The sequence below is a fragment of the Tenebrio molitor genome, chromosome 2 (genome assembly GCF_963966145.1).
Source record: "Tenebrio molitor chromosome 2, icTenMoli1.1, whole genome shotgun sequence".
In the NCBI taxonomy this organism is placed as follows: domain Eukaryota; kingdom Metazoa; phylum Arthropoda; class Insecta; order Coleoptera; family Tenebrionidae; genus Tenebrio; species Tenebrio molitor.
In genome coordinates this window covers 17,820,931-17,836,844 of record NC_091047.1, presented here as the reverse complement: position 1 = coordinate 17,836,844, position 15,914 = coordinate 17,820,931, and the positions used below count along the sequence as shown (strand labels likewise).

Sequence of the window (15,914 nt, the reverse complement as noted above, 5' to 3'; positions counted from 1 at the left end):
ACAACCTCGTGCATAGGTGCGCAGACCGGATCGACCAATGAAATATGTTTAGAAATAAAGTCATGCGCACATCCGTGGGGCTGTGGAAGCAGCGGTAGCCATTTTGTCGGCGTCGGTTGATTGTTTGAGAAACGCTCTCGAAGAGCCAGTGTTTTTAACACGGTAGTACGAGTTATTGTCAGCATAAAGTTTCAATAGTCAAAAAGCCGGCATGGGTGATTATCAAGTAGCGGGAGTTCAACAAGACGCTTTGGGAGCCGTCCAGTTGGAACTCGGTGGAAATCCAAATGCACTAGCGCTACGTCGGCCTTTCGACCCTTTGGCCCACGACTTGGAGGCGAGCTTCAGATTGACGCGATTCGCCGATTTGAAAGGCCGTGGTTGCAAGGTGCCCCAAGAGGTCCTCAACAAGCTAGTGGAGGGACTTCAGCAAGACTATAACACCGCGGCCGAACATGAACACGCTCATTTCATGCACCTGGCCATACCTCGCATCGGTATCGGACTCGATTGCTCGGTGAGTTGTTGGGATATCTGTTGCACTCGACATGTCGATGCAAATTTTTTACGCTGCACGCTTGTCACTTGCATTCTACCACGCAAGTTTTTATGCTTCGATGTGACTTACGAAAATTATGATTCAGATTAAACGCATTACATAATTCCAAATTAATTTCGAACCGACAATCGATAATTTGTGTTTGTTTAATCTTGACAGGTATTTCCTTCTTTTTTTAATTGACTGTCCAATTCAACATTTTCACAGTGACAATTTTACAATAAAAAGAACAACTTCACAAAAAAAAATCATTAGCGCTGCTAACACAAACTCTCACAATCAGTTCTTACTCTAACTAATTACAAACATCTTTTTCGTGTTTGTACTCTTGATTCTAGGGAGTAGAGATGTATTTTGGTTTATCAATATTTAGACTTTTATTGCCGGTGATCAGTTATGCTAATGTAAGGGCCCCCTTAAACTAAATTTTCCGTATTAATGCCGAATGTTGTAAACTAAACTTGGGGTCTTGACCACTATCCGTCCATTCTTGAGGGTAAATTTTACAAAAATGTACGCCACTGGAAACGCAGAGCGGCCACGCTCACAGACACATCTCTGCTGAATCGCATTCTACAAAACATAAATCCCCTTGTTTCCAGGTTATCCACTATTCAATTCTTTATCCACAAGTCCACAAGCGGTGCTAGTTTATCGTAACAAAACCTGCAAAAATGCCGCTTTGTTGATTTTGTAAATATTATACCGGGTGATTTTTAATTATTGAAATTATTTGTGTTGGGTTGGCAACACATTTATGATTTTATGTGTACACTTGACTGACAAATTTAAATATGACAGTTGAAAAGTCAAAATAAATCAAATTGCCATTATTTATTTCTAAAATCTTAATCTAGAAAGCGAATCAACAGACAACTCTTTGACAAATGACTACTCTCGTGTCAAAAATGGATTACTCCCTAGGATTTAGGGATATTCGTTACTAGGTTGCCATAAATTTGGTTAGGTTGGAGGCTATGTGGTTTCTGGTGACAAACAAAAGACATCCCAAAAATGTAAGACAGCAAATTAATTGCAAATGACTAATTTCTCGCTAAGTGATAGATGATTTTTCGTTTCACAATCAATTTTGGTTACTGGCGGCATGTTTATTTGGATTTAATCTCTCAATTCAAAGTAACCAACCTTAGGCATTCAAAATAACTTTTGAAAATTCTAGTTACACACAACATGAAAAACGTTATTTCCCTAAAAGTTCGAATTCTAGGGAGTAATCCATTTTTGACACGAGAGTAGGCGTACCAATTATCACCATGAACTGATGTTTTACGCACTAAAGATAGCGAAATACAACATAGTTTTTTTAACAGTCGTATGTATTGCAACATGCCTCACGTGAATAGCAATCATGTAATCGCTGTTCGGTATAAAATAAATTCAAATGCGGTTCTGTAACAATAATCTTTTAAACCTGCCTGTCTATTCAAAACACAGTTGACTTTTTTTTAATATATGCGTAACATGAAAATTAGTGGGACGGGAAACAAACTTTGAATTCCCAAATCCGTTTATAATAAGAATGGCACTACTGTTACAGAATACTTAAAATGGTGGAGGTAAACGAAGGTGGAGTAAAGGGTACCATATACGCTCAGATTTACCTTCAGATCTGTCTGACCGTATATAGGCATTTCATTATTTGTGGACCGTATATAGGCATTTCATTATTTGTAGACCGCATCTGCACTGACTGAAGGTTGAACTGATCATCTGTGGTAAAGTTAAAGGGTCTAGTCTCTACCATTGCTAACTTCAGCCCATCTCATTCGACTGCTAAATTTACAGGGGATTTCTCTGCATACGATATAATTTCACTGACGAATTCACTTCAAAATTCCCTGTGGACTTCAAGTTCTTCCAACGTGTCAATTTTTGAGCAGCTGTTATAAAACAAGTGTATACATAACTAACTAACAAACTTTTAACATAATTAAATTTTTCTTCTAAACACTAAGAGCGGCACTCATAACTTCAAAAAGTTCGCGTTTCTATACCCTGCTCACATCTTAAAGATTTACAAACACTGTAGTTTACGTCAAAATAGACGCGGGAACGCTGTTGAATTTTGATCTAGGGGAAAATGAAAAGTTAAGTAATTTTTTTAAATTCTTCCACAGCGTATTAAAACAAATCTCAGTTTTTTTGTAAAGCAAATTTCGTTCGCTTCACTGCATCATATTGAATTTAAATTAAACTATCGTTTGATTTGTGCTAACTTGTATCGTCTTCAGTTATTATCTTCTTATATGGGATAGGGTATCAAAGGTAACTAATTTGTCTGTTCCTACGTTTCACTTTTAATTCAATCAAGGACGACCAAGACAGGAAGTTATCATATTGTGCATTCTGTGACAGTTTATGAATTTAAAGACAAAATGTCCCATTTAAGACGAATTAGGTACCAATTACAAAATTTTTGTAGAAGTTTTTCCACAAAAATTAAGTGGACGTAGGTCCGGTTTCTGGAAACATTTTATTTGGCCACTTTCTAGCGTTTCTATAGCAAAGCTTGATTTAACCGGCCGTTAAGTTATCGGACCGTTCCAGAAACCGGGCCGTAGTCACAAAGATCATTGTCTGAGCTGTGACAAACGTTCATTAAAAAAAAATATTTCTGATCTATAATCTGTTTCAAAATCAAAAATCCACCACCTGTTGAATTATGTTGGCAGAAAAAAAGAAATCCCTAGAATAAGATTCATTTTTTTGGGTTGGCCCAACCTCCCGCCAAAATTTGACATTGAATTGTGGAGTTTATTTACGTAACACAAATTAATTATTATGTACAAAACGCTGGTAGCTACCATATCATACCTTTTGAGTGAAATAATAAAGTGAGAATTAAAAAACACTATGAACTACGCCCGAAACGACTGTCAACAATTTTCTTTCATAACCTCATTTTTTTCTGACACTTGCAGACACACTAAAAACAAAAGTTGGCGACGTTGTCAGTTGTATTTTCGAGGTAGAATGCAGTGTTGGTGGATTTTTGATTTTGAAACAGATTAGTCTTATTTTTATACATATATACCGGGTGTAGAATTGGTTTACGAGACATAGGATTTTACATGTAAAAATAAAGAGTTTCAATTATTGGCTCCCCTAACAATTTTATGGCAAAATAGTTAAAATGAAAGTTAGAGAGAATTAAAATTACTGTCTAATTTCAATCTTAGTTTTATTCTAACATCTTGTGGTACTGAAAGAAAGGCGAGAAAATAGTTAACACAAAAATACTAAAAAGTACTACTAGGCATGAAATTTTATTTCTTTCTTTAAATGGTATTATGGAGGATCTTCTTTAAGAAACTTCCAAGCAATATTTGCTTCAGATTTCCCAGACCGACCAAGAAACAATTCGAAGAATTGGAGAGAAGTTTGAACATTTAATGGAAGATACCTTTTCATTCGTCCTGTAGTCCTGCACGAGTTCATTTGAAGGGCAGATCAAAAGAAAATTAAATAATAGTGAAATAATTTTAGAAGTCAAATTTCATTGCTAGTACTGCTTTTTAGTATTTTTGTTTTAACTCCTTTCTTGCTTTTCTTTCAGTACCACAAGATGTTAGAAAAAAACAAAGAGCGGAATTAGACAGTACTTTTAATTCTCTCTAACTTTCATTTTAACCATTTTGCCATAAAATTATTAGGGGAGCCAATAATTGGATCTCCTTATTTTTACATGTAAAATCCTATGTCTCGTAAACCAATTCTACACCCGGTATACTCAATTTCATATAAATGTGTATCTAAGCAAGCCATGAAAATCTGATTTTCTGTTGGTATTAAAACCAAAGCTAGTGACTTTGACTTTCAAAGTTGCGTGCTCCGCGCGAACCCGATTTGACTAATTTTTCAGTTTTGTCCGTTTTAACATTGCTGATTTCAAAAGCAATGTTACGTCTTTTTACTGATTAAATTAAAGTAATTCTTATTTGTTTCTGTCTTTGTATTTTTACCAAGTAAAGATTTATTGGACATGACCTTCATAAATGTAACTTTTGCAATGTAACTAAATTAAAGGTGCTTTTACACATGCACAGCTCACTTGATGAACATTTATATGAAATCAACTATACATACAGTCGAATCCAAAAAAAAGTAGACAAAAATTTATTATCTTATTTTATAAATGTGGCTTTTCTAATACCGACAACTTCTCACTATTTTTGCATTCGGCTAGGCAATCAAGAATACAGTCATAGTCAGCTGCCAACCAAAATCGAAAAACTGGAAGACTGGACCAAGCAGCCGAAAACTTCTTGTCTACTTTTTTTTTGTATTCGACTGTACCTCCATTCTCTATTTTATGACAGTAGGTCCGTGACAGCTATCGTGATAATGACATTTACGGGTTGATGACTCAAGTTAAGCTATAAGTTTTTAAATGTTTTGTTTTCCCCGTCCACTCTTGATCTGCAATGAAAACGTTCAATCGTAATTCTCATGGTGTTATTTTTTTTTTCTAGGTGACACCCGTTCGTCATGGCGGTTTGTGTTTGGTCCAGACAACGGATTTCTTCTATCCCCTAGTAGACGACCCGTACATGATGGGAAAAATCGCTTGTGCCAATGTCTTAAGTGATCTCTACGCAATGGGAGTAACTGAATGTGACAATATGCTGATGCTCTTGGGGGTCAGCACAAAAATGACTGAGAAGGAGCGTGATGTAGTGATTCCTTTGATCATGCGTGGCTTCAAAGATTCGGCTCTCGAGGCGGGAACCACCGTGACCGGAGGTCAAACGGTCGTCAATCCGTGGTGCACAATCGGTGGTGTTGCCACAACCGTCTGTCAGCCGAACGAATACATCGTACCAGATAATGCAGTCGTCGGGGACGTGCTCGTTCTTACCAAACCGCTTGGCACTCAGGTTCGTATTTTTCTTGTTGTTCCGAGATCGTGTGACGATCGTGGTTTGAATTTAGGTAGCTGTGAACGCACACCAGTGGCTGGACCAACCAGAACGCTGGAACCGCATCAAATTAGTCGTAAGCGAAGAAGACGTTCGCAAAGCGTACCATCGTGCCATGGATTCCATGGCCCGGCTTAATCGCATCGCCAGCCGCCTGATGCATAAATACAACGCACACGGAGCCACCGACGTGACAGGCTTCGGTCTCCTGGGTCATGCGCAGACGCTGGCGTCGCATCAGAAGAACGAAGTCTCGTTCGTCATTCACAACTTGCCGGTGATCGCCAAGATGGCGGCCGTGGCCAAGGCCTGCGGCAACATGTTTCAGCTTTTGCAAGGACACTCGGCCGAAACATCCGGAGGACTTTTAATTTGCCTACCTAGGGAACAAGCGGCAGCTTATTGCAAGGACATAGAAAAGCAAGAAGGTTATCAAGCGTGGATCATCGGTATCGTAGAGAAAGGCAACCGAACCGCGAGGATTATTGACAAACCTCGGGTTATTGAAGTTCCAGCGAAGGAATAAATACATTTCAATATTCCAAGTATTGCTATTTGTGACTAGCTGTTAATTTTATAACTGCTTTAGTCATGATCTTTCACAGTAACGGTCTTCAACGTCTATGGTAAATACTAATTTGAGGTAATTTTAAAGCCAGCAGATCGAAATTTTGTTGAATACTGTTATACAGCTTCTTGTAGTTTAAAGTCTTTGTTTTAAGCAACATAATTTGAATTCAGCTTTTGTTACAAATTGAAATTATTTAGTGATGCATTTTCCACTAGAATTAATCTCAGATTCTCGTTAAATAGGATTAGATTATATTTTATTTGTACAAAATTTAATTTCATATTTATGTTTCTTCAAATTAAATTTTAGAAATAGGAAAAAGTCGTATTGGTATTTTGTATAATAATTTTTCAAATAATTAAGAATTCTACTGAAGGTAGTGATTTTTTACCGTTCCCCGAGCTGAACCGTGGTTATGTTACTACTATGTTATGTGACACCTGAAAAATTTTAAGAGTTGACAGATAATAAATACTACGTTCTAGTGTTTAATGAAGTCTTCAACCACACATCAACCTCAAAAATACCTAAGCAATCACGACAGAAGCGACATGGATTTATCCGATGTTGGTATTCATCAGAACGATTAAATATTCAATTCGTAACACGAGTAAAGACTGAATTTTGTTTGATTTAAATAATAGATCTTCGTAAGGTGTGCGATCTGCACGGTATGTAATAACTTTACAAAATAATCCTCGGACTTCATTAACAAGTGGTGTGTTATTTCGTATCCTAATACATAATCAAAAGAATATTTATTACCAAATTCGTCTTACATAATTTCATACTATAAAACAATTTTTGCATAAAAGTATCATCTTTTCATTGCCTTCTTTATCCTAAGGATTTTCTTCCTTTTGTTTCCACCCAGTTTATTTTTGAAGAGATTATTCTTCCTCTGAATGTTTCTTACTTTTGTTTTAATAACATTTTTAAAATTTTTCCTCTGTTCCACAAATTCCGTTTTCTGTTCTGACGACACCCTTTTTATGAAATCGAAACCCTCTAAAAATCAAATAATCACATGGAATACGTAATTAATTTAAAAATAAAAATCGCATCAGGTACACATTAAATATTATATGTCATAATTGCATTTTTAAATACACACCGCACAACAATTATCGCATCACTTCGTTTCTTAAATACCTATATAGGAAATGGTCTGCAAACATTTGGTATAAATAGACTAAATTTAATCTTTAAGAAGATTTCAACCCTATATTGGAATGATAATTGATTTTTGCACTGCTTTTGTTAATTTTTGTTGACTGTATGCAAGACATTGCAGAACCATCTCGTTTACCACAATACTTTAGAGCGAATTAATCAATGATTTGAACTCTTTATGTTGGTACATATGTGCAATATGGATTTTTATACCGTGCCTTCAAATAAATACGGAATTAGAGTTGGCTGTGATCAAGAAGGACTGTTTAAGTTGGTGACACTGGATCGTATAACAGGAGTATTCTAACTTCCGGTTGTTGGTGGCTTGTCGTTGTTAATGCTAAACCTATATTAGATATTTGTCAAATAAACCAACAAAACATATCCAGTTGCAGTGTTATAATTATAAATAAACGAATTAAAAAATTTTCTTAATTGTACTGCCAACTTAAACAGTCCTTCTTGATCACCCGGTACATAAGAACTGGTATAGTCCAATTTTTACCCTTTTGCGATGACGTCATTGTCTAGTAACTTTACATATGTTTGAGCTAGGATCAGAAACAAATTTGAATTGATCAGCAATAACTATAAAGGTGTCAAATTTGTTGACAATTGCTTCGAAAGATTATGTTTGTAATCAATGTAATAAGTGAAAGAAATTAAAAATTGTCAAATTGACAGGAGCATAAAATAACCTCAAAGTGACAATCAATAAGTAAACGTGTCTTTTTTTGTTTTTTTCTGTTTCTGTCGTTTCAATAAAGAGAAAGCCAGGAAGGAAATCGTGACGTCACCTCAAAAGCGTAAAAATTGGACTATACTTATAATAAATAAGTGTGTCAAAAAAGCACCCTAGGTGTCAGCTTCAAAAGTTACTAAGTTAAAATTTTTAGTTGCCAACATAATTCAACAGGTGGTGGATTTTTGATTTTGAAACAGATTATACGGTGCGATCAATTAAAAAATAAATAGAGTCGGCGTGTTACCTATGGCAACCCATGCTATAGCATAGGCTCCAAAGCAAACTCGATTTATTTTTTAAATGATCGCTTGGTATATCCCAGGAAACGAACACGAAATAGTATATGTAGGTATTATGATACAAGTTTATAAGGAAGCCTTTAAAGCACGCGCGACGAGTTTAAGAGCACGACGCGTAGTGGAGTGCTTTAAAGGCCCTTATAAACGTGTATCATACGCTATTTTTTATTATACCTGCACAACAATCTCAAAATTATAACAAAAAAAGTAAATTGAAATACCGTTTCTGAACAAATCTGTGTCATTAATCGTTGATATAGAAATGGTCAATTGTTGTTGTTTCGTTGCTATTATAAATTTTCTATAAATGTCTATTTATCATTGTTCAAAATGTAGGTGAATTCGTTGTTACCTAAGCAACCCTTAAAGCTTTAGTGTTTTAAAGGCCCTTTTTGTAATTTGCCTCCATTTTGATTCTCTAATAGACATTTTAACGAACGCGACGTCATCATCTGGGATGTCCTTATAGCCATTATTTCACGGAACATTTTACGAAAATTTTCAGGTTGGCAAAGCTTGATCCGTCATGCGTGTCAGTTTAAATTACAAAATGTGCAAAGAATTATTTATCAGGATTTATCAGGCAACAAATTCGCGACCAAATTTTTGGCAATTTCACGTATTTCGGGGGGAGTACATGAAAGATTATCTTCCATATTCGTGTTTTGTTACAGAATTTGGATAAAACAAAAGGCGACTTTGAAGACTTGATCAAATTTTTACTTTTAAAATTAAGGCATTACCAACCGCCACAAAAATCCCTAAATCCAGGAAAGTAAACATTTTTGTTTAAAAACGGCTTAAAAAGGGCAAATTACAAAAAATAGTATAAAAAACTCGTTTCATAAGACCTTGAAGCACTCATTCTTTAAAATAACTCGTGGCTGCGCCACTCGTTTTTTAATCTTGAATTCGTGCTTCAAGACTGGTCTTATGAAACTTGTCTTTTAATATACTATTTACGCACGCATTTTAGTGTCAAAAACAGGGATTATGATTCAGGTATAATAAAAAATATTTATTTGCAATTTTTCTCGTTAAATTGCTAAGCAATACGTTTTTGTTGCAAAAAGTACAGTATGTAATTGAAATGCGTTAAGAAAATTTAAACGGTGATAGAACTCATCAAAACAAATTACTTTTCTATTTACCATTTTTTTCGAAAAATCTTTCTAAACCCAGATAAAATTTTAATTAGTTTGATCGTAAATTCTAGTACCCGCCAATGTCTCCGTGCGTACATACATTAAAAGCGAAAGAAGATAAAAACTTAGATAGTCAAGCAAAAACCAATTCTTTATTCGTAGTAAGTGAGAGTGACATTGAAGTTACGCACCACACTTGATCAATGGCACTAACCTTTAAATTAAATGTTCGAAATGTCGCCCTCCGTAATCGATGCACGCTCTTGTGTGCCCTTCGAGCCACAGAAGCTTGAGTTCTCATCAAAATGTCAGAATTTTATCGAATTGCCTCGGTGACAACTGGAGTCTCATACACAACCTGTTTTAAATGGCCCCATAAAAAAAGTCACAAGGGTTTAAGTCCGGTGGACGAGGTGGCGATAAAACTGGTCAATTACGACCTATTGACAAAATGCAATTCGACGTGGTTGACCTTCTGATTTTAAGTGTTGGACGCGTTGAAGATGATACGGATGTAATACCTGTTCGTGCAGCGTTCTCCAAATTGTAAAACTGGAAACGTCAATTCGTAATGCAAGCCGTCGGCAACTAAGATTCGGTTCTTCGTCAACAGGACAGGACTAAAAGTCCCATAATCCCTTAAATGCTGGACAGCATTCACAAAGTTACGTGGACAAGGAACTTGGCGGCCTGGAAATCTCTTCATGTACCTACATACAAACGCCTGGTTGCATCAGCATTTGATAAAGCTTCCCCGATGAGCACCATGTCTGTTAACTCCGGATTAGTGGACTTCACCATTTTTAACGATAATTACGGGAAATTCACTTTCTAATAAATTGTAAACACGGCCGCATGCAGGTGAAGGACGTGACTAAATTGTGTCAGTAAGTTTTTGCAAGACCTATCCGCTTGGGTTTTTGCCGTATTTACTTTTTTTGCGTTAACGTTTTTCGTACGAAGCCGTTGTTCTTTCACCGTCCCATCCATAAACGACTCGATGACACGAAATACGGTGAAAATAAATTCGAGCATAAATCTGAGTTTTAGAAAAAAATAGAAAAGTAATTTGTTTTGATGAGTTCTATAACCGTTTAAATTTTTCTAACGCATTTCAATAACACGCTGTATTTATCCAAATAAGGCCCGGTTTATTCACCTTCAAGTAACTTTATTTGAACGGTAATTACCATGGATCTATCAATAGCAGATTCTAAATCATAGCAACTACTGGCCAGATAAATTTACTTCAAGGTGAATAAACCGGGCCTTAATGAAACCTCTTGTGTAATTACAGTAGAAAGAAAATTATGTTAAAGTTCAAATTTTACATGTATAAACTACCGGGTGATTTTAAATTATTGTGACTTTTTTTCTTAAGTTGGGAACATTTTTCAGAAATTATTTAGGCAAACTTGATACCTTAATCAACACATTGGCGTACGTACTATTCCGGACACGGAATCTTGGCCACAACTGACAAATATGTGTGAACTGGCCTTTATTGAATATAACCCAACTTTTGACTCGATAATACCATTTCCCTACTTTTTTGATGTCATAAGAAAAACTTCAAAGTGATTTTTAATAACTGTCATTTATTAATGACACTAAAGATTGGTTTACATATTTTTTTTTAGAAATGTCTAAAAAATGTTGGCCAAGATTCCGTGTCCGGAACAGTACGTCATTTTGACATTTTATGTATTAATAAATTGTGTCAAATAGGCGAGGACGCCCTGTTTATGTTAACTATCACATTAAAAAGCAGAATAACCAACAATAATATTACCAACCTATGAAAAAAAGTCACAATCATTTAAAATCACCCGGTATGTTATGCGATAATTGTTGTGGGGTGTGTATTTAAATTATCAAAAATTGTATCGGGTGTGTTAAAAAGGACGGACGAAGGTACACAATTTAGGGGCGGTTGCACCAACGTGAGTAAAATTTAAGTACAGATTAAAATATACGAAAACATTGTTATAACAATAGGTAACCAAAGTAACGAAGCATTTGAACCCACAGTTAACTTTATCTGGCGTTGGTGCAACCTGCCCTAAAGGCCCATTTACAACGTTACGTCGATGTTAAAACGTTAATGTTAACGTTAAATCTAGAAATTCAAAATGACATGTATTTCAGTGTAGACCGTTCACAATGACGTTATGATGAAAGTTAATGTTACATGATATTGTTAGCGTTAACGTTACACCCAGAAATGTTCTGGATTCTTAACGTTACATTCTAACATTAGCCAACGGAAATAATTTTTTTGTAATATCTAGTTGTTAAAGGTGGCTTTCCGGACTGTTTGTCACCATGTAAACAACCTCATAACGGCCGGAGTCCGTTATGAGCGGGAGCGGCCGTTATAAATGACTAAATAACTATAGCAACGTAAATCTAAACTTTATTTTTCAACTTTTTTTACAATTGGTACAATAATTAATGTTTAATGTTATGGGACACACCTTGAATTAATCGAAATCTGTATGCCACTAGCAGATGTAGACGAGATCGAAGATGATGCTTCAGAATTTTAACACCAACACAAGCGCGATTTTGCAGGGAATAACGATGCTCTGCGGCCATCCGGATATTGGGAATATCTTGATCGCAATTTTTTATTCATTTCAGTCGTTTATTTTCAACGGAAAGTTAAGTGTTGAACAAACCTGACAAACAGCAGCAAATGGAGACAAGATTGAAGATGATGCTTCACTAACACAAGCGCGATTTTGCAGGCAATAACGATGACCTCACTTCCGGACATCGGGAATATATTGATTGCGATTTTTTATTGATTTCAGTCACTTATTTTCAACGGAAAGTTAAGCGTTGAACAAATCTGACAAACAACATTGAAACAATTTTTTTTCACAAACACCGGTTGACATGACGACGTCCTCCGCACACTTATTAATCATTCGGTTTTTTCGATGGCGTTGAAAAAAATGTGTTTCAAAAAGATAATTTTGAACGAATCGTAGAGATATTACAAAAACTATTGTACAATACACGTCCGTTAGGGCCTTTACAGCCTCGCCAGTATTATTCGACTCGCTCTGCGAGCTCGTCTCACAAAATTTCTGGCTCGGCAGTAAAGGCTATCCTAACGGACTTCTACTGTAAAATACTATAAAAAAAATACTAAAATACATGTACAGTGGCGGCCAAAATAAAGTAGGACAAGTCTTATTAAGAAATTTAGCCAAAATTGAGTTGAGTAAACCGGGGTTACTATAATAAATAAATAAATATTTTCATAGTAACCATAGAAAGGGCAAGCAAATTTACATTAGCGAAAAAACATTGTCCTACTTTATTTTGGCCGCCACTGTATGTAATTAGATCTAACGTTAACATTAACGTTTTAACATCGACGTAACGTTAACGTCATTGTGAAAGGGTTGTTATGGTAATTATGGAATATGAAGATTTTTTTTGCTTTTGGCCTTTTGTTAACGCGCTTTTGGAAGTTACAGTTCTGAAGGCCGGTTGTACCAGCGCCTGTTAAAGTTAACTGTAGGTTAAAATGCTTGGTTGCTTTAGTTACCTCCTATTGTTATAACAATGTTTTCGTACATATTTAATCTGTAGTTAAATTTAACTTACGTTGGTGCAACCGGCCCTGTGAGTTTTTTCTTGTCCCTCAAGCAATTAGAAAAGTCCAATTTACACAGAAACTCATTGCATAAATAACTATTAGATCGACATTCATACCAACGTGAACGGTAACATCATTCTCCGCTACTTTTTAAGGTGCGGTTTCTGGAAACATTTGATTTGGCTAGTTAGTTAACTGTCCGATAAATACAAAAATCATGTAACGTGATTGGTCACTTTCTAGCGTTTCTATAGCTTGATTTAACCGGCCGTTAAGTTATCGGACCGTTCCAGAAACGGGGCCTAAATAATTTAAACAATAGAATTCTAACTTTTTGTGATTGGTCATTGTTCACTTCAGCGTTCGACATTGGGATAGGCCCCAATGTGTTCTACGGCCTCTGCTGATCATCCCCCATACCTTCAAATGTTGTGCAAATGGGTATTCCTTGCCCTTTAATTATACTAGACATTGACGCGATCTTGAAACACTACAAGAGAGAACAAGTGCATTTGCACAAGGCTTCTTGAGTGGTGGAAAATGATGCCGCCCTAAGGGTGTCTGGCCAGAAAAAACGCGAAAATTCGACTGGGAGCCAAAGTGAACAATTACTGTCATTTTTATTGAATTTACCTAAATTTTTATGTTCATGATCAATTTTTTTTTTACATACCTTGTAGCCTATAATCATCAGTTTTGAAGAAAAATGGTTCATGCCAAAATCTTGACTTTTTAGAAGAGTCCAGCTTTCCATAACTATATTCATCTTCCACTACTTCCTTTTCATCATCAGAAGAATCATAACGGAATGGGTTAGTTTCCATGGAAAATGTATCTTGCTTGTCAAGTGTTACTGGTTGTTCATCATTTTCTTTAAAACTTTCCACATTATTGGTCTTTCCAAACATATTTAATAAACTAAATTTTGGTTCAGCTTGCAGGGCATCTTTTAAATCATAATTCACTTTGTAAAATACATCTTTAGAAACTGGCAATTGCTGGATTTCAACATTTTCTTCTTTTTGTACTTCACTGGCCCTTAACTTTATCCCATTCTGTTTATTTGTATTTTTAAGTTCATATTTTAGATGATCATCTTTAGTAGGATCAAATCTCAACATTCCATTTTTAGTCACACTAAAATTGTATAATTAGTACCAAATATTTTTAGAGAATCATTAAAAATCACTGATTTTCCTGTGAACTAAAATCTTTTCTTTTTACTCTAGTGCCTAATACTTGGTTTAAAATATCAATTTGCTTTTTTTTCTCATCCTGCAGATGAGAAGTGTCTTGATCATTATTAATACCCTCAAAGTCTTCATTTTTATCTTCAATAAAACGTTCATCTAACTTAAATCTCTTATCATTCTTATATCTTGCTTGAAGCTCCCACAGCTAAAATAGATAATATTATTACAATTCTTAAGAAAACACCAGAATTTTATACCTGCTGTCCATGCTTACCATAGTCTTTTACTTCAAAGTTAAAATCATCTTCATCAATATCATCATCACTTTCAAAAAGTATTTTTTTTTGTCCACAACCTATTTTGTTATTACTGGATCCTGATTTATTTGTCACAGAGTCTTCATTAAAAATAATCTTGTTGTTAGGTTTTCTATCCTAGAAATGTTTCCAACTAAAAGACCTTAACAACTAAAGGGTTGATTCACAGAACTCAGATAATTTGCAAATTGTGAACAAAACGCCAAATACAATACTTCAACAATATCAGTTGTCATGGTTTTGAATTTGCAACGTCTTATCGAGCCTTATCCAGGTTTCATGAATGATCCACTTAAACTTCTTACCAAATTATCCAATGCAGTTTTAATCGCTAGTCGTTGCTGTTGATATGATTTGATCATTTGATTTACTGACTGAATTCTTCTAATTTCAGACTGGTTTACAGCGAGGGTTACATTTTTCTCAGAAATTTCAGTTGACTGTTTATCTTCACGACCAGATACAAATTTCTGTTGAGAGTCGGCAACGCGCTTGGACTTATCTTTAACCGTAAAGTTATTCTCATCATTATCCATTTTTGTATTATCTTTAATATGCAATTTTCTGAAAGCACTTGAATTAAATATAATTTACACAAAACTACGAGCATAACATACATTAATCATACAAATAATTAACACGTAACGTAAAGGTAAATTTTAAAAGTACAATTTCGCACATGTGCTTAACCTCCGTTCGCAGTTTCAAGAAAAGTACAACGTGATCAAGAATGACTGAATCTGTTGGTAACAATGAAAATTTGAATGATTTTGGTACCACTGTAATCTTAACGCATTTCCGGTTTACGAAACAGAAAAACACCAATATTTTTCAATATTGCCAACAGAGTGAACAGACTCAGTCATTGTTGATCACGCTGTACTACGTACTATGGCGGACAAAAAATTTTTTTCTCCCTACCGGTTAGAAATGTAGGCTGTTTATACCTCATTTGAGGTGAGAAAATTCAACTTTCTCGCTAAGGTAAGAAAGTTAATCATGAAATGTTTATGGTAAAACTGTACCAAAATACAAATGTCAAAAGTGTCAAAAGTGAAATAAGTTATTGATAAATGAAAGCCAATTCAATGAAATAAGTTGGTAGGTCAATCATATAATCTGGAAAATAAACAGATAAGCTAGGTAGGTAGATTACTTCACCCTGTTTATATCAAATTTTCGAACAAACCTCAAATCTTCAAATGCGATGACAAGTTAATTAAACAAATAACACAGCCTACTATTCAATTCTCAAAATTTTTGTTTTAATCACGAATATAACCATCTTTTTTGACTTTTTTCAACAAAGTTGTGCCGGTAGGGAAAAAAATTGTATTCAAACCTTGTTAAGAAAGTGTC

At 35.2% G+C, this 15,914-nt stretch overlaps 2 protein-coding genes across 3 annotated transcripts; one reads left to right on the top strand and one right to left on the bottom strand.

Annotated features, from left to right (window-relative positions):
* The first annotated feature begins 65 nt into the window (after positions 1-65).
* Sps1 (inactive selenide, water dikinase) lies at positions 66-6,562 on the top strand. Its single transcript, XM_069038192.1, has 3 exons — positions 66-517; positions 5,053-5,457; positions 5,513-6,562. The coding sequence occupies exons 1-3, from the start codon at positions 212-214 to the stop codon at positions 6,023-6,025; spliced, it is 1,224 nt and encodes a 407-aa protein (XP_068894293.1). The 5' UTR covers positions 66-211; the 3' UTR covers positions 6,026-6,562.
* A 247-nt stretch (positions 6,563-6,809) lies between these two features.
* On the bottom strand, positions 6,810-15,330 carry LOC138123434 (probable RNA-binding protein CG14230). Of its 2 annotated transcripts, none has more exons than XM_069038189.1 (6): positions 15,173-15,330; positions 14,861-15,119; positions 14,496-14,672; positions 14,235-14,443; positions 13,719-14,182; positions 6,810-7,078 (listed from the first exon to the last, which is right to left on the bottom strand). In XM_069038189.1, the coding sequence occupies exons 2-6, from the start codon at positions 15,089-15,091 to the stop codon at positions 6,888-6,890; spliced, it is 1,272 nt and encodes a 423-aa protein (XP_068894290.1). In that variant the 5' UTR covers positions 15,092-15,119; positions 15,173-15,330; the 3' UTR covers positions 6,810-6,887. The 2 variants fall into 2 exon arrangements, with proteins under 2 accessions (XP_068894290.1, XP_068894291.1); XM_069038190.1 differs by having other exon boundaries at positions 14,861-15,128; positions 15,173-15,269.
* Between the last annotated feature and the right edge of the window lie 584 nt (positions 15,331-15,914).